Below are 26,386 nucleotides of genomic sequence, written 5' to 3'. Positions count from 1 at the left end.
TGAGCTAATCATTGTTGGAACAGATGGAAGGACAGTACAATTACCCTCAATATGCTTTGGCAGAGAAGTCAAACAGGATGCCGCCAGTTGTACACTTTGGTGTATTTCTTCCCTCTGCATTGCCCCCGCCCAGCATTCCCCGCCCACCTCCAAGTGAAAGTGAAGGAGCTTTCTGGTAAACTCTGAGCTCGAACGTGAACAGCAGCCACTCTTGGGTGAGGTAAAATCCCTGCAGAATCCTTACAGTGCAAAGGGCCATTTTGCCGATCGAGTCTGCATCGACCCTCTGAAAGAGCATCTCCCTGTCTCTGTTAACTTACACATTTTGGATTGTGGGAAGAATCCGGAGCACCAAAATTAAACCTATGTAGTCACGGGGTGAACGTGCAAACTCCACACACTCACTCAGGCTGAATTGAACCTGGGTCTCTGATGCTGTGAGGCAGCGGTGCTAACCACTGTGCCACCATGCCACACCCTAGGTAGTGAAAGGTGTCAATGCCCAAGGAATAGCCTTCAACCTGAGTCGCTGCCTTCAGTGAGGGTGGTGGGGAATGGGTATTGGGAAATCTAGAGGAAAATCGGTCAGTCTGTGACTTACCTTTCATGATGGCGCATTTAACTAGTGTTTTTTCCATTCATATGCTTGGTTATTATTTTTAAAATTAGCATTATAGTTCAGCAAAGCACTATGTTAAATGGGCCATGGTTAAATTCTGAGGGTCTTGAAGGATTTGACAATGCACTTGGATGTTTTCACTTTTAAAATGACATGCCGTAAAATAATAGGCCACAAACTAACCAGGCAGTCTATATTCAAAATCAGCTTACTTCATCTTCTGAAAGGGTTTATCCTTTGCTGTGTTATGGTCCCTAATTATCTGGCACCCTCTGATACATTAACTGAGTGGCTAATATTCATGTGAGGCCTTGAAGGTGAGTTATTGGAATGCTATTTAAGCATGGAGTGAGATCATGGTCAAACATAATTACTCTCATGTAACATCTAATGACATGCACATCTAGCAGGGTGTGTGGTTAATGAACAGCAATGGGAGCCTTAAGTGACTTTCCCGTCCCTATCTCAGGAACATGAACCTAGTTGCAGTGACACTACAACTAGCAAACGGATCAAGGTATTCAAGCCCCTCCACAACTCTTTTTCTGCTACATTGATGACTAAAACAGTGCCACTTCATTCATTCATCTGAATCCATAAAATGAATCAATTTGCTTCAATTTCCACTCCTCGATCACCTCCACATGGTCCATCTCTGACACTTCCCTTCCCCTTTCTTGATTTCTCTGTCTCCATTTCTGATGATAGACTGTCTACGAATATTCAAGCTCACTGTGCCCATAGCTCCCTCAACTACACCTCTCCACACCCTGTTCCCTGTAAGGACTCCATTCCATTCTCTCTGTTTCTCAATCCCGATAATATGTTTTTCAATGATGCTACCTTGCACCACTGTGCATCTGGCATGTCTTCATTTTCATTGAACCAAGGTTTCCCCCACTTTGGCTGACAGAGTCCTCAACCATGTCCGACCCATCTGCTGCACTTCTTACTCCTTCCCTTCGCTCCCAGAATACGATAAGTTTCTCTATGTCCTTACTTTTTACCACAGCAGCTTCCATATCCATAGCATCATCCTCCACCATTTCCACCAACTCCAGTATAATGCCACCACCAAACACATTATCCATTCACCACCCCTGTCAATATTCCCGAGGGACTGTTCCCTCTGTGGCACCCTGATCCACTCCTCTATCATTCCCAATGCCTCATCCTCTTCTCATGACACTTTCCCCATGCAATCGCAGGAGGTGACATTTGCCCCTTTACCTCCTCCCTGACACCTCCCCCCCTCCACCTTCCCAATTGTCCAAGCTCCCAAACACTCCTTCCAGGTAAAGCACTACTTTCATTTTAATCTACTGTACTCACTGATCATCATACAGTCCCCTCTAAATTAGGGAGCCTAAATGCACTTTGTGGAACACCTTCACTCAATCCGCGTTACCCCGATCTTCCCATCACTTGTCATTTCAATTCACCATCTTGCTCCCATGACCACATTTCCATCCTTGGCCTGCTGCAATGTTCCAGTGAAGCCAAATGCAAGCTGGGGGAACAGCATTGCATTTTCTGGACTTGACATAGAATCCAACAGCTTCAGACCATGAGCTCCATCTTCCCTGCCCCCCCACCCCCCCCACTCCAAAAGTCAGTCTGTAACATATTGTTATGGGTCAGGGTTTAGAGAACCCCAAAGTGTATCATGGAGTTCACCTGTCCCACAACTTTTACTAGATTGTGGTATGGGGAGCACACGGCCCACTCTACAGGTGTGGTACAGCAGAAATGTAAAAGTATTTTTTAAAGCAAAACAATGTTTATTCTCTGAACTCAAGTTAACCTTTTTAAAACATACAGTGAACAACGTAGCAACCATTAATTCAAATACACCCCCCAAAGAATACAACACTAAGTAATCCTTAAGCTGTCCTTTTAACATCTGTAAGACATGAAAAAGAACTTTAAAGAGAAGCACATCAGGTTAAAATCACTACTGGGAGCAATTATTAATTTTAAATCACCAACGGATACATTTACAGTCTTCAGATTACAGAGAGAGAGACTAATACCCCTTCTGGCTGTAATTGCAGCTATCCAGCTCTGAAAACGAAACTAAAACACACCCTGCAACAAACAGCCTAAAACGAAAGTAAAATGCTGACAGACAGCCCAGCTACACCCACTCTCTGACATCACTGCAGTAGTAAACACCCATTTCTTAAAGGTACTTTCACTACAGATATTTATATACACCCATTTATAAACACCCATTTCTTAAAGGAACTCTCACATGACACCTCCCCCCAAGAAAAATAAATAAATCATCAACTTCAAGATGGTTTCATTTTTCACCTTTTCACTATCCTTTAAGAAATGCACACAGTAAATATACTTTTTCATTTAAAAAAAACAACACACGCAAACAGGTATAATAATAAAGTCCATTCTTGTTCTCTTCCTCCAGCTGAAATCCTTCTCGATTGACAGTCTCTTTGAACGAGAAGGTCTTTGCACGATCCATCCATTCTTTACGCCTCGGCATTTCTCTTTAAAGTCAGACACTTTAGTTCAATCTGATCACAGAGTCCCTTGTAATTCTCCAACACAGGAGCATTGGTTATCACAGCTTTCAGGCACTCAAATGCTTGTTGAAACCCCGCTGTCCACTGAAATTTTTTACCCTTCTTCAGCAAGTCCATTAGTGGAGCAATCACGCTACAAAACCTTTTCACAAAAGTTCGATCAAATCCACTCATGCCAAGAAATCGCATTATTTCCCTTTGTCTTGAGGGTATGGGAAATTCCTCAAGGAAAGTGACTTGGGCTTTTCTAAATTCACTTTTGGCGAGGTTTATCACCAAACCCGCCTCCTGAAGTCGATCGAATAACTCCATCAGATGTTTTAAATGTTCTTTCCATGTCTGGCTGAAAATTACCAGATCATCGATGTATGCTGCACAATTGGGTAATCCTGAAACAACTTTGTTAGTTAACCGTTGAAATGTGGCTGGGGCGTTTTTCATGCCAAATGGCAGAACTTTGAATTGGTATATACCATCTGGAGTCACAAAAGCTGAAATCTCCTTCGCCCTTTCAGATAAAGGTACCTGCCAGTAACCTTTAAGTAAATCCAGTTTGGAAATAAAAGCTGATTGTCCCACTTTCTCAATGCAATCCTCCAAATGTGGGATAGGATAAGACGGCATTAACCTTTCTATAGTCCACACACAACCATTGGGTACGGTCTGGTTTGGGTACCATCACTATGGGTGAGCTCCATTGGCTGCAACCCACTTTAATTATGCAATTTTTAAGCATACTCTCAATCTCTTTGACAACCTGTGCCAATTTTAAAGGGTTAAGTCTATATGGATGTTGTTTGATTGGCACAGCATTTCCCACATCTACATCATGTATAGCCATTTTAATACTTCCCAATTTATCTCCACAAACTTGCCCATGTGATATCAATAATTCTTTCAGGTCAGTTTGTTTTTCCTCTGGACGGTAACTCACCAATTTATCCCAATTTTTAAGAGCATCCTCATTTTCCAATTTAATTTGAGGTATGTCAAATTCACAGTCATCTGGATTTGGTTCATCACTTTGAGCTAGAATCATTAAAACCTCCTCCTTTTTCTCTCCTCCCCTTTCAAAGTACCTTTTAAGCATATTCACATGACACACTCGATGAGTCTTCCTTCTATCTGGTGTTTTTACCACATAATTCACCTCACTTAATTTCCTTTCAATCTGATAAGGTCCACAAAACCTTGCTTTTAAAGGCTCACCTACCACTGGTAACAGCACTAAAACTTTATCTCCAATGACAAAACTACGAACTTTGGATTTCTTGTCCGCTACCCGTTTCATCACATTTTGTGCAACTTTTAAATGTAGTCTCGCCAATTCACCTGCTCTATTTAATCATTCCCAAAAATTTGACACATAATCCAATAATATAATTTCCGATTTCTCACTCAACAGTTTTTCCTGAATCAATTTAAGTGGTCCTCTTACCTCATGACTAAAAATTAGTTCAAAAGGACTAAATTTGGTTGACTCATTAGGTGCATCCCTAATTGGAAACAGTACGAATTAAATTCCTTTATCCGAATCCTCTGGATAATCTTGACAATAAGCCCTCAACATTGTCTTTAATGTCTGATGCCACCTTTCTAACGCTCCCTGCGCTTCTGGGTGGTGCGTAGTTGATTTAAATTGTATTATTCCTAAGCTCCCCATAACGTCTTTGAATAACCTTGAGGTAAAATTTGATCCTAGATCTGATTGTATTTCTGTGGGTAGTCCATATCGAGTAAAGTATTTAAGTAACTCCTTCACAATCTATTTAGCTGCAACATTACGTACTGGAATGGCCTCTGGAAACCTAGTAGACACATCCATTATAGTCAAAAGAGAATGATTCCCACTTTTTGTTTTAGGAAGCGGTCCTACACAATCAATTAGGACCTTTGCAAAAGGTTTCTCAAATGCTGGAATGGGTATTAAAGGTACTGGTTTTATCACTGCTTGAGGTTTCTCTATCACTTGACATGTGTGACATAATTGACAACATTTAACTGCATCTTTATGTAGCCCAGGCCAATAAAAATGTTTCTGGATTTTAGCTTGAGTTTTCCTTATTCCCAAATGACCTCCCATTGGTACCTCATGTGCAACTCGCAACACCTCCTTTCTATACCCTACCAGCAATACTACTTGATGAACCTCTGCCCCCTTTTCATCTGCCTGCATATGTAAAGGCTTCCATTTTCTCATCAAGACATTACTTTTACGTTAATAACACTCTGGTATACACTCAGATTCCTCTTCCGTGTATGCTTTCTGATAAATTTGTTTTATTTCTACAGGGATGGTGCAGGCGGGAGGGATTCAGATTTCTGGATAACTGGGGCTCTTTCTGGGGAAGGTGGGACCTCTACAGACAGGATGGTCTACATCTGAACCTGAGGGGCACAAATATCCTGGGGGGGAGATTTGTTAGTGCTCTTTGGGGGGTTTAAACTAATGCAGCAGGGGCATGGGAAACTGGATTGTAGTTTTAGGGTATGGGAGAATGAGAGTATAGAGGTCAGGAGCACAGACTTGATGTCGCAGGAGGGGCCAGTGTTCAGGTAGGTGGTTTGAAGTGTGTCTACTTCAATGCCAGGAGTATACGAAATAAGGTAGGGGAACTGGCAGCATGGGTTGGCACCTGGGACTTCGATGTTGTGGCCATTTCGGAGACATGGATAGAGCAGGGACAGGAATGGATGTTGCAGGTTCCGGGGTTTAGGTGTTTTAGTAAGCTCAGAGAAGGAGGCAAAAGAGGGGGAGGTGTGGCGCTGCTAGTCAAGAGCAGTATTACGGTGGCGGAGAGGATGCTAGATGGGGACTCATCTTCCGAGGTAGCATGGGCTGAGGTTAGAAACAGGAAAGGAGAGGTCACCCTGTTGGGAGTTTTCTATAGGCCTCCAAATAGTTCTAGGGATGTAGAGGAAAGGATGGCGAGGATGATCCTGGATAAGAGCGAAAGTAACAGGGTAGTTATTATGGGAGACTTTAACTTTCCAAATATTGACTGGAAAAGATATAGTTCGAGTACATTAGATGGGTCGTTTTTTGTGCAGGAGGGTTTCCTGACACAATATGTTGACAGGCCAACAAGAGGCGAGGCCACGTTGGATTTGGTTTTGGGTAATGAACCAGGCCAGGTGTTGGATTTGGAGGTAGGAGAGCACTTTGGGGACAGTGACCACAATTCGGTGACATTTACGTTAATGATGGAAAGGGATAAGTATACACCGCAGGGCAAGAGTTATAGCTGGGGGAAGGGCAATTATGATGCCATTAGACGTTACTTGGGGGGGATATGTTGGAGAAGTAGGCTGCAAGTGTTGGGCACACTGGATAAGTGGAGTTTGTTCAAGGATCAGCTACTGCGTGTTCTTGATAAGTACGTACCGGTCAGGCAGGGAGGAAGGCGTAGAGCGAGGGAACCGTGGTTTACCAAAGAAGTGGAATCTCTTGTTAAGAGGAAGAAGGAGGCCTATGTGAAGATGAGGTGTGAAGTTTCAGTTGGGGCGATTGATAGTTACAAGGTAGCGAGGAAGGATCTAAAGAGAGAGCTAAGACGAGCAAGGAGGGGACATGAGAAGGATTTGGCAGGTAGGATCAAGGAAAACCCAAAAGCTTTCTATAGGTATGTCAGGAATAAGCGAATGACTAGGGTAAGAGTAGGACCAGTCAAGGACAGGGTTGGGAAGTTGTGTGTGGAGTCTGAAGAGATAGGCGGGATACTAAATGAATATTTTTCGTCAGTATTCACTCAGGAAAAAGAGAATATTGTGGAGGAGAATGCTGAGACCCAGGCTATTAGAATAGATGGCATTGAGGTACGTAGGGAAGAGGTGTTGGCAATTCTGGACAGGCTGAAAATAGATAAGTCCCCGGGGCCTGATGGGATTTATCCTAGGATTCTCTGGGAGGCCAGGGAAGAGATTGCTGGACCTTTGGCTTTGATTTTTATGTCATCATTGGCTACAGGAATAGTGCCAGAGGACTGGAGGATAGCAAATGTGGTCCCTTTGTTCAAAAAGGGGAGCAGAGACAACCCCGGCAACTATAGACCGGTGAGCCTCACGTCTGTAGTGGGTAAAGTCTTGGAGGGGATTATAAGAGACAAGATTTATAATCATCTAGACAGGAATAATATGATCAGGGATAGTCAGCATGGCTTTGTGAAGGGTAGGTCATGCCTCACAAACCTTATCGAGTTCTTTGAGAAGGTGACTGAACAGGTAGACGAGGGTAGAGCAGTTGATGTGGTGTATATGGATTTCAGTAAAGCGTTTGATAAGGTTCCCCACGGTAGGCTATTGCAGAAAATACGGAGGCTGGGGATTGAGGGTGATTTAGAGATGTGGATCAGAAATTGGCTAGCTGAAAGAAGACAGAGGGTGGTGGTTGATGGGAAATGTTCAGAATGGAGTTCAGTTACAAGTGGCGTACCACAAGGATCTGTTCTGGGGCCGTTGCTGTTTGTCATTTTTATCAATGACCTAGAGGAAGGCGCAGAAGGGTGGGTGAGTAAATTTGCAGACGACACTAAAGTCGGTGGTGTTGTCGACAGTGTGGAAGGATTTTGCAGGTTACAGAGGGACATAGATAAGCTGCAGAGCTGGGCTGAGAGGTGGCAAATGGAGTTTAATGTAGAGAAGTGTGAGGTGATTCACTTTGGAAGGAATAACAGGAATGCGGAATATTTGGCTATGGTAAAGTTCTTGAAAGTGTGGATGAGCAAAGGGATCTAGGTGTCCATGTACATAGATCCCTGAAAGTTGCCACCCAGGTTGATAGGGTTGTGAAGAAGGCCTATGGAGTGTTGGCCTTTATTGGTAGAGGGATTGAGTTCCGGAGTCAGGAGGTCATGTTGCAGCTGTACAAAACTCTGGTACGGCCGCATTTGGAGTATTGCGTACAGTTCTGGTCACCGAATTATAGGAAGGACGTGGAGGCTTTGGAGCGGGTGCAGAGGAGATTTACCAGAATGTTGCCTGGTGTGGAGGGAAAATCTTATGAGGAAAGGCTGATGGACTTGAGGTTGTTTTCGTTGGAGAGAAGAAGGTTAAGAGGAGACTTAATAGAGGCATACAAAATGATCAGGGGGTTAGATAGGGTGGACAGTGAGAGTCTTCTCCCGCGGATGGAAGTGGCTGGCATGAGGGGACATAGCTTTAAACTGAGGGGTAATAGATATAGGACAGAGGTCAGAGGTAGGTTCTTTACGCAAAGAGTGGTGAGGCCGTGGAATGCCCTACCTGCAACAGTAGTGAACTCGCCAACATTGAGGGCATTTAAAAGTTTATTGGATAAGCATATGGATGATAAGGGCATAGTGTAGGTTAGATGGCTTTTGTTTTGGTGCAACATCGTGGGCCGAAGGGCCTGTACTGCGCTGTATCGTTCTATGTTCTATCTTTCTGTTGTAACTCAGCCAATTTTCCTGAACTAAAAATATCCGCCTCATCCTCTACATTTTCTTGTTCTTTTTCAACCATCTGATCAAAAATCGTTTCTGATAATTGCACTTCAACTTTATCTTCACTCTTTGATTTCTCCTCGTGCTCATAACCTGTGACTTTGCGACCTTGTTACTACACAATCCAGAAAAGTCCCAGGCTATTCGTCCTTCAACACTTCATAGAACATAGAACATAGAACATTGCAGCGCAGTACAGGCCCTTCAGCCCTCGATGTTGCGCCAACCTGTGAAACCGCTCTAAAGCCCATTTACACTATTCCCCTATCGTCCATATGTCTATCCAATGACCATTTGAATACCCTTAGTGTTGGCGAGTCCACTACTGTTGCAGGCAGGGCATTCCACACCCTTACTACTCTCTGAGTAAAGAACCTACCTCTGACGTCTGTCTTACATCTATCTCCCCTCAATTTAAAGCTATGTCCCCTCGTGCTAGACATCACCATCTGAGGAAAAAGGCTCTCACTGTCCACCCTATCCAATCCTCTGATCATCTTGTATGCCTCAAGTAATTCACCTCTTAACCTCCTTCTCTCTAACGAAAACAGCCTCAAGTCCCTCAGCCTTTCCTCATAAGATCTTCCCTCCATACCAGGCAACATTCTGGTAAATCTCCTCTGCACCCTTTCCAATGCTTCCACATCCTTCCTGTAATGCGGTGACCAGAATTGCACGCAATACTCCAAATGCGGCCGCACCAGAGTTTTGTACAGCTGCAACATGACCTCATGGCTCCGAAACTCAATCCCTCTACCAATAAAAGCTAACACACCGTACGCCTTCTTTTAAAAAATATATATATTTATTAAAGTTTTTTAACACAATTCTTCTCCCTTACAAACAATAACCCCCTCCCCTCGTAAGAAAAAAAAAAGAGAAATCGCGCAGAGCAAGATATATACATGGCAAAATGATATATTTACACAGCTTTGTACACTGGCCCTCACCCGTACGTGCCAGTTTCCCCAACCCTTCATGTTATCTCTTGCTCATCCACCCTCCCAGGCAGTCCCCCCTTTCCCCCCCCTCCCCCCCCTCCCAGGACGTCCCCTCCACCCTCCACCCCCCCCCCCCCTCCCCCCCCCCAAGGTTGCTGCTGCTGCTGACCGACCTTCCTCTAATGCTCCGCGAGATAGTCTAGGAACGGTTGCCACCGCCTGTAGAACCCCTGCGCAGACCCTCTCAAGGCAAACTTAATCCTCTCCAACTTTATGAACCCAGCCATATCATTTATCCAGGCCTCCAGGCTGGGGGGCTTCGCCTCCTTCCACATTAGCAAGATCCTTCGCCGGGCTACTAGGGACGCAAAGGCCAGAATGCCGGCCTCTTTCGCCTCCTGCACTCCCGGTTCGTCCACTACTCCAAATATTGCTAGCCCCCAGCTTGGCTTGACCCGGACTTTCACCATCTGAGATATTGCTCCCGCCACTCCTCTCCAGAACCCCTCCAGTGCCGGGCATGACCAAAACATATGGACATGGTTCGCCGGCCTCCCTGAGCACCTTCCACATCTGTCCTCTACCCCAAAGAACCTACTCAACCTCGCCCCCGTCAAGTGCGCTCTGTGGACCAGCTTAAATTGTATCAGGCTGAGCCTGGCACACGAGGAGAAGGAATTAACCCTACCTAGGGCATCAGCCCACAGACCTTCCTCGATCTCCTCCCCCAGCTCCTCCTCCCATTTACCCTTCAACTCTTCGACCAGCGCTTCCCCCTCTTCTTTCAACTCCTAGTGTATTTCCGACACCTTGCCCTCCCCGACCCATACACCCGAGATCACCCTATCTTCAACTTCTTGTGCCGGGAGCAACGGGAATTCCCTCACCTGTCGCCTCACAAAAGCCCTCACCTGCATATATCTAAAGGCATTTCCCAAGGGTAACTCGAACTTCTCCTTCAGTGCCCCTAGGCTCGCAAACGTCCCGTCGATGAACAGGTCCCCCATTCTTCCAATCCCCGCCCGATGCCAGCTCTGGAACCCCCCGTCCATCTTCCCCGGGACAAACCGGTGGTTACCCCTGATCGGGGACCACACCGATGCTCCCATTGCATCCCGGTGCCGTCTCCATTGGCCCCAGATCCTTAGCGTTGCCGCCACCACCGGGCTCGTGGTATACTTTGTCGGCGAGAGCGGCAGCGGTGCCGTCACCAACGCCCCCAGGCTCGTTCCTTTACAGGACGCCATCTCCATCCTCTTCCATGCCGCCCCCTCTCCCTCCATAACCCACTTGTGGATCATCGCCACATTTGCTGCCCAGTAGTAGCTCCCCAGGTTTGGCAGGCCCAACCTTCCTCGGTCCCTACTGCGTTCCAGGAACCCTCTCCTTACTCTCGGGGTCTTATTCGCGCACACAAACCCCATAATACTCCTGCCTACTCTCTTAAAAAAGGCCTTAGTGATCACGATGGGAAGGCATTGAAACACAAACAGAAACCTCGGAAGGACCACCATTTTGACCGACTGCACTCTACCCACCAGCGAGAGCGGTAACATGTCCCATCTTTTGAAATCCTCCTCCATTTGCTCCACCAACCTCGGCAGATTCAGTTTATGTAGGGTCCCCCAACTCCTGGCTATCTGGATCCCCAGATACCGAAAGCTCCCCTCCGCCCTCCTCAGCGGTAGGTCCCCAATCCCTCTTTCTTGGTCCCCCACCTGTAATACAAAGAGCTCACTCTTCCCTACATTGAGCTTATAGCCCGAAAACTCCCCAAACTCCCTTAGAGTCTGCATGACCTCCACCATCCCCTCCATTGGATCCGCCACGTACAGCAACAGGTCATCCGCATATAGCGACACCCGATGCTCTTCTCCCCCTCGGACCACCCCCCTCCATTTATTAGACTCCCTCAATAACATGGCCAATGGTTCGATCACCAATGCGAACAACAGGGGGGACAGGGGGCACCCCTGCCTCGTCCCTCGGTACAGTCGAAAGTACTCCGACCTCCGCCGGTTCGTCACTACACTCGCCATCGGGGCTCTGTAAAGGAGCTTAACCCAATTGATAAACCCTACCCCGAACCCAAACCTACACAGCACCTCCCAGAGCTACTCCCACTCTACTCGGTCAAAGGCCTTCTCCGCGTCCATAGCTGCCACTATCTCCGCCTCTCCCTCCTCCGATGGCATCATTATCACGTTTAAGAGCCGCCGCACATTGGTGTTTAGTTGCCTGCCCTTTACAAATCCCGTCTGGTCCTCGTGGATTACCCCCGGGACACAGTCCTCGATCCTCGTGGCCAGCACTTTTGCCAGCAACTTTGCATCCACATTGAGGAGCGAGATCGGCCTGTACGATCCACATTGCAATGGGTCCTTGTCCCGCTTTAGGATCAAAGAAATTGTCGCTTCCGACATTGTCGGGGGCAGGGTCCCCTCCTCTCTTGCCTCATTAAAGGTCCTCACCAGTAGCGGGGCCAACAGGTCTACGTACATCCTGTAGAACTCCACCGGGAATCCTTCCAGTCCCGGGGCCTTCCCCGCCTGCATGCTCCCCAAACCCTTGCTCAGCTCCTCCAACCCAATTGGTGCCCCCAAACCAGCCACCTCTTGCTCCTCCACCCTCGGGAATCTCAGCTGATCTAGGAAACGTCTCATCCCCTCTTCCCCCGCTGGGGGCTGGGATCTGTACAGCTCTTCATAAAAGACCTTGAATACCTTGTTTATTTTTGTCGCACTCCGAACCGTGGCTCCCCTTCCATCTTTGACTCCCCCTATTTCCCTCGCTGCCGCCCTCTTTCGGAGCTGGTGCGCCAGCATCCGAGTAGCCTTTTCCCCATACTTGTAGGTCGCCCCCTGCGCTTTCCTCCACTGTGCCTCCGCCTTCCCTGTGGTCAACAGGTCAAACTCCGTCTGGAGCCGTCGTCTTTCCCCAAGTAATCTTTCCTCCGGGGCCTCTGCGTATCTCCTGTCCACTCTCAAAATCTCCCCTACTAACCTCTCCCTTTCCATACCCTCTGTCTTCTCCCTATGAGCCCTAATGGAAATTAGCTCTCCCCTGATCACCGCCTTCAACGCCTCCCATACCACACCCACCCGCACCTCCCCGTTGTCGTTGGCCTCCAAGTACCTTTTGATGCACCCCCTCACCTTCCCACACACCACCTCGTCCGCCAGCAGTCCCACATCCAGCCGCCACAACGGGCGTTGGTCCCTCTCCTCTCCCAGCTCCAGTTCCACCGAGTGCGGGGCATGGTCCGAAACGGCTATAGCCGAATACTCCGTCCCCTCCACCCTCGGGATGAGCGCCCTACCCAGAACAAAGAAATCTATCCGGGAGTAGGCTTTATGTACATGGGAGAAGAAAGAAAATTCCCTGGCATGCGGCCTTGAAAACCGCCATGGGTCCACTCCCCCCATCTGATCCATAAACCCCCTAAGTACCTTGGCCGCCGCCGGCCTCTTTCCAGTCCTTGATTTGGAGCGGTCCAGTGCTGGATCCAACACTGTATTGAAGTCCCCTCCCATTATCAGGCCTCCTATCTCCAGGTCCGGAATGCGCCCCAACATGCACTTCATGAATCTTGCATCATCCCAGTTCGGGGCGTATACGTTTGCCAACACCACCCACGTCCCTTGCAGCCTACCGCTCACCATTACATATCGCCCTCCATTGTCCGCTACAATAGTCTTGGCCTCAAATGACACCCGCTTTTCCACCAATATTGCCACCCCTCTATTCTTCGTGTCCAATCCCGAGTGGAATACCTGTCCTACACATCCCTTTCTTAACCTGACCTGGTCCGCCACCTTCAGATGTGTCTCTTGGAGCATGGCCACGTCCGCTTTCAGTCCCTTTAAGTGCGCGAACACTCGAGCCCTCTTCACCAGCCCATTCAGGCCCCTCACATTCCACGTTATCAGCCGGATTGGAGGGGCTCTCACCCCCCCACGCCCCGCCGACTAGCCATCTCCTTTTCTGGGCCAGTCCCGTGTCCACGCCTCCCTCACCCTCCAGTCCCCCAGAGGGGGGACCCCCGTCCCGACCACCTCGTCTGTGTCCCATTCCCTTTCGGCCAGTGTAGCAGCAACCCTTTTTCCCCCCCTTCCCCCCCACCCCTCCCCCCCGCTAGACCCCTGTCTAGCTTTTTTGCTCCCCCCATGTCACTCCCGTAAGTCAGCTGACGCCTGCTGACCCCGGCTTCCCCCGCCGTCCCATTGACCTCCCCGCGTGGGAGTCTCCCAATCCATATGCATTCCTTCGTTCCCCTTCCCACCTTTCTTCCCGCGCGCGGGAAAACACCCCGCGCTTTCCAAAGCCCGCTCCGCCCCCTCTGGCGCAGCTCCTGTCGCTGCCTTGTCTCTCTCCCCCAGCCCATGTAACATTTCCTGCGTGTAATTGATCCCCTATATACAACAACCATCACACATCAAACCCCAAAACATCCCCCCCACCCTCACAAACCCTCAGTTAGAGTCCAACTTTTCGGCTTGTACAAAGGTCCACGCCTCTTCAGGCGTTTTGAAGTAATAGTATTGGCTTTTGTATGTGACCCACAGTCGCGCTGGCTGCAGCATTCCGAATTTCACTTCTTTCCGGTACAACGCCGCTTTTGCCCGGTTGAAACCGGCTCTCCGCTTTGCAACCTCCGTGCTCCAGTCCGGGTATATTCGGATCTCTGCATTGTCCCACTTACTGCTCCGCTCCTTCTTGGCCCACCTCAGGACCCACTCTCTGTCCGTGAACCGGTGGAGCCTCACCACCATCGCCCTTGGCGGCTCATTTGCCTGGGGCTTCTTCGCCAGCACCCGATGTGCCCCGTCCAACTCCAGCGGCCTCGAAGGGGCCTTCGTGCCCATCATCGCCTCGAGCATCGTGCTCGAGTATGCCCCGGCATCCGCCCCCTCCACTCCCTCAGGGAGGCCCAGGTTTCACAGATTTTTTCTCCTCGACCTGTTCTCCAGGTCTTCGAGTCTTCCCGCCCACCTCTTGTGTAGCGCCTCGTTCTGCTCCACTCTCACAGCCAGCCCCATGAGCTCGACTCGTTCTGACTGACTCTTTTCTGTACCTCCTGGATCTTAGCTTCGTGGGCCTTCTGCGTGATCCCGAGTCCTTCAATTGCCGAAAGCATAGGCGCCAACATCTCTTTGCGCATCTCCTCGCGCTGCTCCTCGAAGCAGCGCTTGATGAACTCCTGCAGCTCCCCTTTGTCCCTGGCCGCCGCCATTTTGTTTTCTTTCCCTCGCTTCTCCCGTTGCTCCAGTGCCGCTCCTTTGGCCGTTACACTTCTGGTCCGTTTCATAGAAGTTGGCAGTGTTTGCTTCACCAGTCTGCCCCAAAAAGTCTATGGAAACGCCTGAAAAAGGTCTGAGAGTCGGTTCCAGACGGGAGCTGCCGAATGCGCGACCTACTCCTCCATGGCCGCCACGGGAAGCCTCGTCCCTGCTTCTTCAATGGCCTTGGTAGATCTTTTCACAGTTGTTCCCTCTGCTGCTCGAATTCACCTTTGATAGAGTCAAGTCAGGTTGCAGCTTTAAGCTTGCCCTTCCCCCGCCTGCATGCTGGAAGAGGTTTTTGTCTAAACCTGCAGCCAAAGCCAAATCTTTTACTGTTTCTGCCGGGTCTGGCAGTCAAAAGACATAACATTCCTGGGGGACACTGTCAGGGGAATGCTGCGGTCTTCTTCCCACACCGGGAAATGTCAAACAAATGCTGTGGGGGCCCTGTAAAAGAGCCCAAAAGTCCGTTCCAAGGGGGAGCTGCCGAATATGCGACCTAGCTCTGCATAGCCACACCCGGAAGTTCCACCGTATGCCTTCTTAACAACCCTCTCAACCTGAGTGGCAACTTTCAGGGATCTATGTACATGGACACCGAGATCTCTCTGCTCATCCACACTGCCAAGAATCTTACCATTTGCCCAGTCCTCTGTCTTCCTGTTATTCCTTCCAAAATGAATCACCTCACACTTTTCTGCATTACACTCCATTTGCCACCTCTCAGCCCAGCGCTGCAGCTTATCTATGTCCCTCTGTAACTTGTAACATCCTTCCGCACTGTCCACAACTCCACCGACTTTAGTGTCATCTGCAAATTTACTCACCCATCCTTCTACGCCCTCCTCCAGGTCATTTATAAAAATGACAAACAGCAGTGGCCCCAAAACAGATCCTTGTGGTAACCCACTAGTAACTGGACTCCAGTCTGAACATTTCCCATCAACCACCACCCTTTTTCTTCTTCCAGCTAGCCAATTTCTGATCCAAACTGCTAAATCTCCCTGAATCCCATGCTTCCGTATTTTCTGCAGTAGCCTACCGTGGGGAACCTTATCAAACGCTTTACTGAAATCCATATACACCACATCAACTGCTTTACCCTCATCCACCTGTTTGGTCACCTTCTCAAAGAACTCAATAAGGTTTGTGAGGCACGACCTACCCTTCACGAAACCGTGTTGATTATGTCTAATCAAATTATTCCTTTCCAGATGATTATACACCCTATCTCTTATAAATCTTTCCAAGATTTTGCCCACAACTGAAGTAAGGCTTACTGGTAATAGTTACCAGGGTTGTCTCTACTCCCCTTCTTGAACAAGGGGACAACATTTGCTATCCGCCAGTCTTCTGGCACTATTCCTGTTGACAAAGATGACTTAAAGATCAAAGCCAAAGTCTCAGCAATCTCCTCCCTAGCTTCCCAAAGAATCCTAGGATAAATCCCATCCGGCCCAGGGGACTTCAGTTGTTTGATTTTCCATTGGCTTATCAACCACAGTAGGCATCACTCCCACCTGCGATCCAGCTATATCATTACCGAAGATAAACTGTATTCCTGGACAAGATAGTTTCTCTATTACTCCTATTACCACTTCACCATTCTTCACTGGACTTTCCAACCTTACCTTATATAATGGAACACTACTCCTCTCACCCTGAATTCCACATATTAATACCTTTTCCGGCAACATTCTTCCCAAACTACATAACTCCTCATCACTTACCATTAAAGATTGATTAGTTCCAGTATCTCTTAAAATTGTGACTTCTTTACCTGCTCCTCCTGATACACATGAGTAAACTTTACCCACACAAGTAAATTCTTTAAAGAGATCTGGCACCTTCTTATCAATCACCTCTTGATCAGGCTGTACAATCGTTTGCACCTCCTTCACTTGACTTGGGCTTTCCTTTACCACTTTAACAAACCCCACTGTCTTATCCTGTTTTACTACGTCAGCATTCCCAATGCTTTTCTTCAACCACCAATACTGTGACTTTACATCGCCTAGTTTATTACAGTGAAAACATTTGACATTTTTCATTTCTTTTCCACGGTCCTGGATTTCTTTTTTAATCTGAGTACTCTCCTTATTATCTCCCATCAGATCACCTTTACCTTGACCACTTGAGTATTTCTTATGTCCCCAGTTTCTATCCCTCACAGGCTGAAACTGATGTCAGAAACCAAGCTTTGATTTATGAACTAATTCATCATCATCTGCCATTTCTGCTGCCAATCGCGCAGTTTTAACCCTCTGCTGTTCCACACGAGTTCTCACTACATCAGGAATTGAATGTTTAAATTCCTCCAAAAGTATAATTTCTCTGAGAGCTTCATACGTTTGGTCTATTTTCAAAGCCCTTATCCACCTATCAAAATTACTCTTTGATCCTTTCAAACCCGATGTATGTTTGACCAAATTCTTTCCTTAAATTTCTAAACCTTTGTCTGTAGGCTTCAGGCACTAGTTCATATGCACCTGAGATGGATTTTGTTCACCTCCTCATAAGTCCCAGATACCTTCACTGGTAGTGATGCAAACACTTCACTAGCCCTACATATCAGCTTTGTTTGAATCAGTAATACCCACATGTCCTATGGCCATTTCATTTTTGTAGCTACCTTATCAAATGAAATGAAAAAGGCTTCAACCTCCTTCTCATCAAACCTTGGCAATGCTTGGACATATTTAAATAGATCCCCACCAAGCCTTCGACTTTGACGCTCTTTCTCATATTCTCATCACTATCATCCAACTGTACGTTTCCCTTTACGTCTGCCAATTTTAACTGACTGTCATGTTTCATGGCCATTTTCTGAAGTTCAAACTTTCTCTCTTTATCTTTTTCCCTGATCAGTATCTCCCTTTTTCTTTCTTTTTGTTCTGCTCGGGTTATTCTTTCTTTTCTCCTTCCTTCGCTCTCCATTTCTTTTTCCTCTCTATCTCTTTCTCTTTCTTTTTCCGCTCTCTCTCTTTTTCTTTTTCCTCACTTTCGTATTCAAGCTGCTTTAATTCTTTCTCATGTTCCATTTGTTTAATTTGTAACTGAATTTTTGCCATTTCCAATGAGTCAAACTGTATCTCAGGCAACTTTAAATGCTTAGCCACCGCCATAATTACTTTGTCTTTTCGCATTTTGTCAGGTAATGTTAACTGCAATATTATTGCCAAATCTAACAGTCTGCATTTTAGTCTCTTTCCGTAAGGTACTGCGTGTGACCGTCTCCATCCCCCAAAACTTCAGAGCCTCTGAAGGAGCCATTGTCCACAACACACTCCCCACTTAAACTAGAATACCACACCTGAAAAGCAACCACAATGTGCTTACCCCTCACTGTCTTTAAGCTCACTCAGCCAATCCAATAGATAGACTTTTATCCCGGACGAGCCCCCGATTTGTTATGGGCCAGGGTTTAGAGAACCCCAAAGTGTACCATGGAGTTCACCTGACCCACAACTTTTACTAGATTGTGGTATGGAGAGCACACGACCCACTCTATAGGAGTTGTCCAGCAGAAATGGAAAAGTATTTTTTAAAGCAAAACAATGTTTATTCTATGAACTCAAGTTGACCTTTTTAAAACATCCAGTGAACATCTTAGCAACCATTAATTCAAATACAACCCCCAAAGAATACAACACTTAGTAATCCTTACGCTGTCCTTTTAACATCCGTATGACTTTTTGAAAAACTTTAATGAGAAGCACATCAGGTTAATGTCACTACTGAGAGCAGTTATTAGGTTTAAATCACCAATGGATCAATTTACAGTCTTTAGATTACAGAGAGAGTGACTAATACCCCTTCTGGCTGTGACTGCAGATCTCCAGCTCTGAAAACGAAACTAAAACACACCCTGCAACAAACAGCCGAAAACAAAGTAAAAAGCTGACAGACAGCCCAGCTCCACGCACTCTCTGACATCACTGCAGTAGTAAACACCCATTTCTTAAAGGTACTCTCACTACAGATATTTATATGCACTCATTTATAAACACCCATTTCTTAAAGGTACTCTCACATGACAATATTCTCATACTTAACTTTCAGGGACTGCTGTCCCTTGTTCTACTATTCATACATTCAGCTATCTGGCCTTTAGCATCCACCTTAGTCTTTTACACTATCATTACCATTCCCTTTGTCTTCAGTCCATGACAGTTTGTAATTTAATCTCTCCTGAGGTTCAACTTATTCCTGATGTCCTATTTTGCTCCACCAGCTCCACATTCCCTCTTCAACAGCATAAAACCCATCACGCTTCTACCTCTCTTCAGTTCTGAAGAAATCGGCAGAGAATCATTTGTAGCGGCTTCCCTCTGATTCATGCATCGTTACTGCTGATGTCCCTGAAGGATATATCCTTGTCCCCCTTCCACCAGCCTTCTGCATCTTCTTATTTACCCCCGGTGACCTCATCCGAAAACCAATCAAGTTCTTTGTTTATGCCATCAACACTCAGCTCTATTTCACCACCATTGGACCCCTTCAATTCATAGATTATCATAGAATTTACAGTGCAGAAGGAGGCCATTCGGCCCATCGAGTCTGCACCAGCTCTTGGAAAGAGCACCCTACCCAAGGTCAACACCTCCACCCTGTCCCCATAATCCAGTAACCCCACCCAACACTATGGGCAATTTTGGACACTAAGGGCAATTTATCATGGCCAATCCACCTAACCTGCACATCTTTGGACTGTGGGAGGAAACCGGAGAACCCGGAGGAAACCCACGCACACACGGGGAGGATGTGCAGACTCCGCACAGACAGTGACCCAAGCCGGAATCGAACCTGGGACCCTGGAGCTGTGAAGCAATTGTGCTATCCACAATGCTACTGTGCTGCCCTCAATTGTCCTGTGGTTTGGTACGTAGATTTCTGTGCTTTCTCCAGCTGCAATTGACTTCCACAGTCTGAAAAAGAGTTCTGAAATATTCCTGCAGAAGATGGCTATTTTTGCAGGGGCCATGCTTTAGTTAATGTATCACACACCTTTAGTGTGGAAAACTGCCAGCTGCTTTTTCATACGGCACACATCCACAGATTAACAGACAGACACCAGCAGGCTGGTAACAAACTGGCTTTTAACATGTATATGTCAAGAGGATCAGTGTAGACCTATCTCATCTAGGCAATTAATCCCAGGATCTTCAAGATGGGATGGAAATTCTTTCCCTTTACCTTTACTGGAAATGGTATTCAGTCCCTGGATGCTTTTAGACGTGCCTTGTCTGGAGACATCTTAAGTAGTCTAATAATGAGTGGCATGGTAGTGTAACAGGTTCATCATTACACTTTGTACAACTTACTTCAGAATCAGTTCCAGGGCCATGCAGTTTTATTAAAATAATTTATTTTAAATAAATGCAGGTTACAGTCCTCTTTAAATTTAAAATTTAATTTTCATCACTGGGAGGGACGTTTGTTTCAGCCAAAACTCATGAAAATGGAAAAGTTTTCAATTTGTTTTCCACAGATCTGACTTTTCAGGCCTGGTGGACTCTGGCAAAGTTAATAGCCTCGATTTCAGCCAATTCCATGTTTTCTGTTTCTCCCAGTTGATGAACAGAAAATTACCGTGGAACCCAAAGAAGCAACAAACTTCTTACAGAAACTAACACGTTCTCGACGACACACAAAACGGTATCAACAGCACCCAGATTTCTGGATCGCCTATCAGCATTTCAGCGATATTGGATTTGATGAAGGAGTAAGTACCAATGTTCTTGTGAAGGAGGGATTTACTTATGCAAAATAGATAGCCAATGATAATAATCATTGTTAGTGCCACAAGTAGGCTTACATTAACACTACAATGGAGTTACTGTGAAAATCCCAGATAGAATTTGCTCCCAGAATAATAGCAAGGCTAATGGCATTTACAGTTACTTATGGATAAACCTATGGTGAGGAGCAGGTGCACGGGTAAATATCAATATCTAACTGTTGCTGCCTGAGTTGTTATTCCCTGTCGTTAACTTGGAAACTGATATCTTGCCCTTAGTCTCCCCATTGTTTTTAGGAATTTGTTGTATTTGTACAGTAAACTTGCAACTGAAAGTTAATCCTTGTCATTACAAGTGTAAATACACTTTTACTGATGTGATAAGTGTTAATGACCGTCAATTAATCTCTCTGGCAGCAAAAATGAATGTTTACAAGTGCTGAGTCTCATTCCCTTGATTTGAACTTTTAGGAATTTTAGAAATGCCAGATATTTTTAAGCATTTCTGCATCTTTATTTTCTCTATTTATTTAATATTTATTTTCCTTTCTTCGTTTTTTTCTGTATCTGATCAAACATCGAATTCACCAACTTACATTCAACACTGCCCCCCCCCCCCTCACGACCAACTCAGTCCTTCTTGTTCTTACAGTATTTCTTACTCAATTCTTAAAACTCATAGATTAAGGGGACTATCCTGTTCTCTCAGGATGCCCTATTTCACTTTCTGTATCATTATCAGTTGTGCTTTCAACAGCTCTCGGGCAATACCTTTTTGAGCTGGAAGAGGCAAGTGCAAGTTAAACTAATGGCAGATGCCATGAGACACCCCGTTAATGCAAATTCTGGCCTAGTAAATTACCTCATGCAAACATATCTGTTAAATCTAAAAGCACACATTAAAATCCCATGGACTTCATCTGTACATTGTCTTCTTCCAGAGGGCAAACTATGCAAACAGTTTGTCGGTAATATTTTGATAGAAAAAATAATTATTTTTGCATGGAACTTACCTATCATCTAATAAAAGTCATTTTCAGTTGAACCTGAGAGATGATGCTTTTGCGAAATATTGCTCGCCTCTGTGACACCAATGAAAACCTCTTCTTTCCATCTTTTCACCATAAATCACTTTAATTAGCCTGCCCACTCCTGTGGTCCTTTCTGATATTTTACTCCACAATTTGTGGTGTGAGAAATCTTGCCCAACTGCCTTCTTACTCTGCAGAGCAGAAACATGCTCCTGTGATCCTCAACAAGATCCATACTGCAGGAACTATAAGTTCCCCTTTGACCCGCAGAAAGTTCTTAATTTTTAGATTGTGCCTTCCTAATTATTTCAGCCCATTATCACATTGAACAATTTGGTTCATGAATCACCTCAAAGTCTCCCACTTTCCAAAGAGTGGATAGGTGTTCAACGGTCAGATTGAATGCTCCAACAACAATATGTTGGCTCGCCAATCTCAACTGGGCTGTCAGAGGGATGAATTAAACTGGATTGATAGCTTTGCAGTAGAAAGAGAATGTGTAATAAATAAGACAGCTGCACAGATATTCGCACCTACCTCACAACCACTGGCTGCAAAAGGCCAAAGGCTTATTGAACCTCTGGGTGGAGGAACAGTGTGTCACATAAAACTAAAGCAGAAGATGAGGAAATTATAAATTGCAGTTTATCAGACAAGAACGTGAGCTATTTTGCCAATAGGTGCAAGTTAGCAGAAATGTGCCAGACTTTTGGAATACCCACTATTATCTACCACTACTTCCATTTTACTTCAGGTACATGAAATGGATAGAGTTTATCTACACTATCTTAAGGCCAAGAACAGAGATGAAGGCCATCAGTCATATCAAGCATATCTTCAGCGTCTGCGTGAAGAGGAATGCGACACAGCAAAAGATCCTGATTGTCAGCCAACTATTCTTCAGAAGCAAGTAGCTTATACTCAAAAGCAATGTGACCCTTACAGAGACCCAAACTGTAGAGGAGAAGCATACTCCTGCGATCCAAAGAAAGATCCATATTGCAGAGAAGATGCATATTCCTGCGATCCGAAGAAAGACCCATACTGCAGAGCAGAAGCATACTCCTGCGATCCACAGAAAGATCCATACTGCAGAGCAGAAGCATACTCCTGTGATCCACAGAAAGACCCATACTGCAGAGCAGAAGCATACTCCTGTGATCCACAGAAAGATCCATACTGCAGAACAGGGAGATACCCCTGCGATCCACAGAAAGATCCATACTGCAGAGCAGAAGCATACTCCTGCGATCCACAGAAAGATCCATACTGCAGAGCGGAAGCATACTCCTGCGATCCACAGAAAGATCCATACTGCAGAACTGATAAATACCCCATTGATCCACCGAAAGATGCATATGGCAGAGCAGAACCATGTGACCCATACAAAAACCCCAACTGCAGAGCCCAGGTAGTGTCATGTGACCCCTCGAAAGATCCTTACTGCAATCCTGACTCATATTCTAAGCACATCCCATCAGCATATTCTGCATGTGATCCACGTTCTGATGCAAACTGCTACCAACAACCCTACACGTACACCCAATATGCTCAGTTAGTAAACCAGTATTGCAATCCATATGATCCAAATAATCCGCACTGTCTGGCACTAGTTGCCTACTTAAAGAAAACATGTGATCCATACTCAGATCCTAACTGCTTTCCAAGAACAAAGAAAGAAGTGCATTCCACACACTCTGCGTGTGACACTGCAAAAGATCCATATTGCCGCTCCACCCTGGCTGCATATAAAAGTCCGTATGATTGTGACCCATACTATGATCGCAACTGTCAATCAGCATATCATCCTAAGGATGAACCTGCACCAGACTCTGAATGTGACCCAAGATATGATCCTTATTGTAGGGCTGAGAGCTCAGTATACGGTGGTAAAAGTGAATTTGAATGTGATCCCTATCGTGACCCCAACTGTCGACAAAATGTAAAATCTATTGACCAAGATGTTCAAGATCCTGACTGTGATCCTGAATATGATCGTAATTGCCGCAGGCCTCAATCCATGTACAAAGGGAAAACAAAGGAAGGTTATGATTGTGATCTCTATTATCATCCGGACTGTTATCCAGTTCATGATTCTCAGCCAAATGATAACTGTGACCCCCATGACCCCAACTGTCGTGGAAATGAATACAATCAAGTACCTGAACAAGACAGAAACTGTGATCCCGAACGTGATCCCTATTGTCATAGAAGAGCAAACCCAGAGGATTGTGACCCATACACGGACCCTGAGTGTTATTCCCGATACCGGGCGAGAGAGCAAGAACGAACAATCTCTGAGAATTGTGATCCATACACGGACCCTGAGTGTTATTCCCGATACCGGGCGAGGGAGCAAGAACGAACAATCTCTGAGAATTGTGATCCATACACGGACCCTGAGTGTTATTCCCGATACCGGGCGAGAGAGCAAGAACGAACAGCTTCAGAGCATTGTGATCCATACACCGATCCGGAGTGTTATTCCCGATATCGAGCGAGGGAGCAAGAACGAGCATCCTCAGAGAATTGTGACCCACACACGGATCCTGAGTGTTATTCCCGACAACGAGAGAGGGAGCAAGAACGAACAGCCACAGAGAATTGTGATCCATATACAGACCCTGAGTGTTATTCCCGATATCGAGCGAGGGAGCAAGAACGAGCAGCCTCAGAGAATTGTGACCCACACACGGATCCGGAGTGTTATTCCCGATATCGAGCGAGGGAGCAAGAACGAGCAGCCTCAGAGAATTGTGACCCACACACGGATCCGGAGTGTTATTCCCGATATCGAGGTAGAGAGCAGGAACAAACAGCCTCAGAGAATTGTGATCCATACACGGATCCGGAGTGTTATTCCCGATATCGAGCGAGGGAGCAAGAACGAGCATCCTCAGAGAATTGTGATCCATACACGGATCCGGAGTGTTATTCCCGATATCGAGCGAGGGAGCAAGAACGAGCAGCCTCAGAGAATTGTGATCCATACACGGATCCGGAGTGTTATTCCCGATATCGAGCGAGGGAGCAAGAACGAGCATCCTCAGAGAATTGTGATCCATACACGGATCCGGAGTGTTATTCCCGATATCGAGCGAGGGAGCAAGAACGAGCATCCTCAGAGAATTGTGATCCATACACGGATCCTGAGTGTTATTCCCGACAACGAGAGAGGGAGCAAGAACGAACAGCCACAGAGAATTGTGATCCATATACAGACCCTGAGTGTTATTCCCGATATCGAGCGAGGGAGCAAGAACGAGCAGCCTCAGAGAATTGTGACCCACACACTGACCCGGAGTGTTACTCCCGATATCATGCTCGACAGCAAGAGAGTGCAGCTGCAGAGAATTGTGATCCAAATGTTGACCCTCATTGTGACAGATCTCAATCTCACATTAATGAGCAAACACAAGACAGAAGGCGCCCAGAAGATTGTGATCCAAATTCTGATTCAAACTGTCACGAACAGATGGTGCGTGAGTGTAACCCTGACCATGACCCTGATTGTAGTCATAGGCTCTCCCATTCCAGTCAACGAACACATACAAAGGTGTGTGACCCATATGACCCTTATTGTAATGGAGTGGCAACAGACTCTCATCAGCCAAGAGGCATCTGTAATCCTGAACACGACCCTGACTGCCAGACTTCTCAATCTCACGGTGGTGACCAAATACACAGAGAAGACTGCGACCCATATTATGACTCCAACTGCCGCAATGAGAAAGAGGATTTTTATGAACCAGATTCTGACTGTGACTTTGAATGCCGCATGGAGCGATTTGGTGCTACTGACGGAGAGGGTGACTTCCGTGATACTAGTCGTTATGAAATCATCTGTGATCCAGACCTTGAAACTCCGTGTCCTTATGAAAATGATATTAATGATGTGACAACGTCTTATGATCAATATCATCATGTATATAACCCTTATAGTGCAGGGTATGAAGAACGATATCAAAGTGATCAGGAGACTCATCATGTAACTGAAATTGAAGATGATTCTCAAAAAAATCCAAATGCCTCTGAAGGAGATAACTAGATCTCCGCAAGTCTATTACCTTTGCTAGAGGAAAGGTATTTGTGATGGCTTTATTTGTATTGTATGCCTCTGAATAATAGAAAATTGAAGAGATGTGAATCTAAAATATTGATCTGAGTAAGTAAATAAAAGAACACATTTCCTACTAATTTGTGTCTGTGCCAGCAGTTTTTACTGAGGTCCCGATGCAGCATGCTTCCATACGATAATCATAAATTGATAGATAATTCCACAACAAAGGTGCAGACTTATTTCTCTGTCCTTTATCTCCCTTTAGCTAAATCATGTATTAACACTTAGCCAGATTTTGATGGACTTTGACAGTAGTTCTCACATGATGCAAAATCAAAAAAGGCATTTTTATTTCATTGGCCTTGTTTCTTGTGAGATAGAAATATATTTAAGTGGAAAAGTGTAGTTTTCTTTCTGCACTGACACCTCTAATATTGTATCAAAAATACCCACTGCCTTCCATTTTTAATTCAATTATTACTGAAGCCCACTGATTGAATATTATTTCAACAGAAAAGAGGGCGATGAATTCCTTTTCTCCAAGTGTTATGTGTCATTGTTTTCCGGATTGTAAGAAAACTGAGAGAAACTAAAATATATTCAATGCTATATTGTGTCCTGTGCAGATTCCTCCTGTTTATATAACATGATCCTTTGGACATTTAAAATGAATTAAGGGAGCAAAACCAACTGAACGTTTAAGGC

The 26,386-nt window shown here is 45.8% G+C and overlaps 1 protein-coding gene across 1 annotated transcript in view; it reads left to right on the top strand.

The window, feature by feature from the left end:
• LOC140389946 (uncharacterized) overlaps positions 1-25,818 on the top strand; it is a 41,620-nt gene extending 15,802 nt beyond the window's left edge. The window contains exons 4-5 of the mRNA XM_072474628.1: positions 20,424-20,575; positions 22,376-25,818. Coding sequence (XP_072330729.1) covers positions 20,424-20,575; positions 22,376-25,669 — 3,446 coding nt within the window. The 3' untranslated portion in view covers positions 25,670-25,818. The remainder of the gene's footprint in view (positions 1-20,423; positions 20,576-22,375) is intronic.
• The last annotated feature ends 568 nt before the right edge of the window (positions 25,819-26,386 follow it).

The sequence above is a fragment of the Scyliorhinus torazame genome, chromosome 14 (genome assembly GCF_047496885.1).
Source record: "Scyliorhinus torazame isolate Kashiwa2021f chromosome 14, sScyTor2.1, whole genome shotgun sequence".
NCBI lineage: Eukaryota > Metazoa > Chordata > Chondrichthyes > Carcharhiniformes > Scyliorhinidae > Scyliorhinus > Scyliorhinus torazame.
Note: the sequence above shows the minus strand (reverse complement) of the source record. Positions and strands in the feature narration are given on the sequence as shown.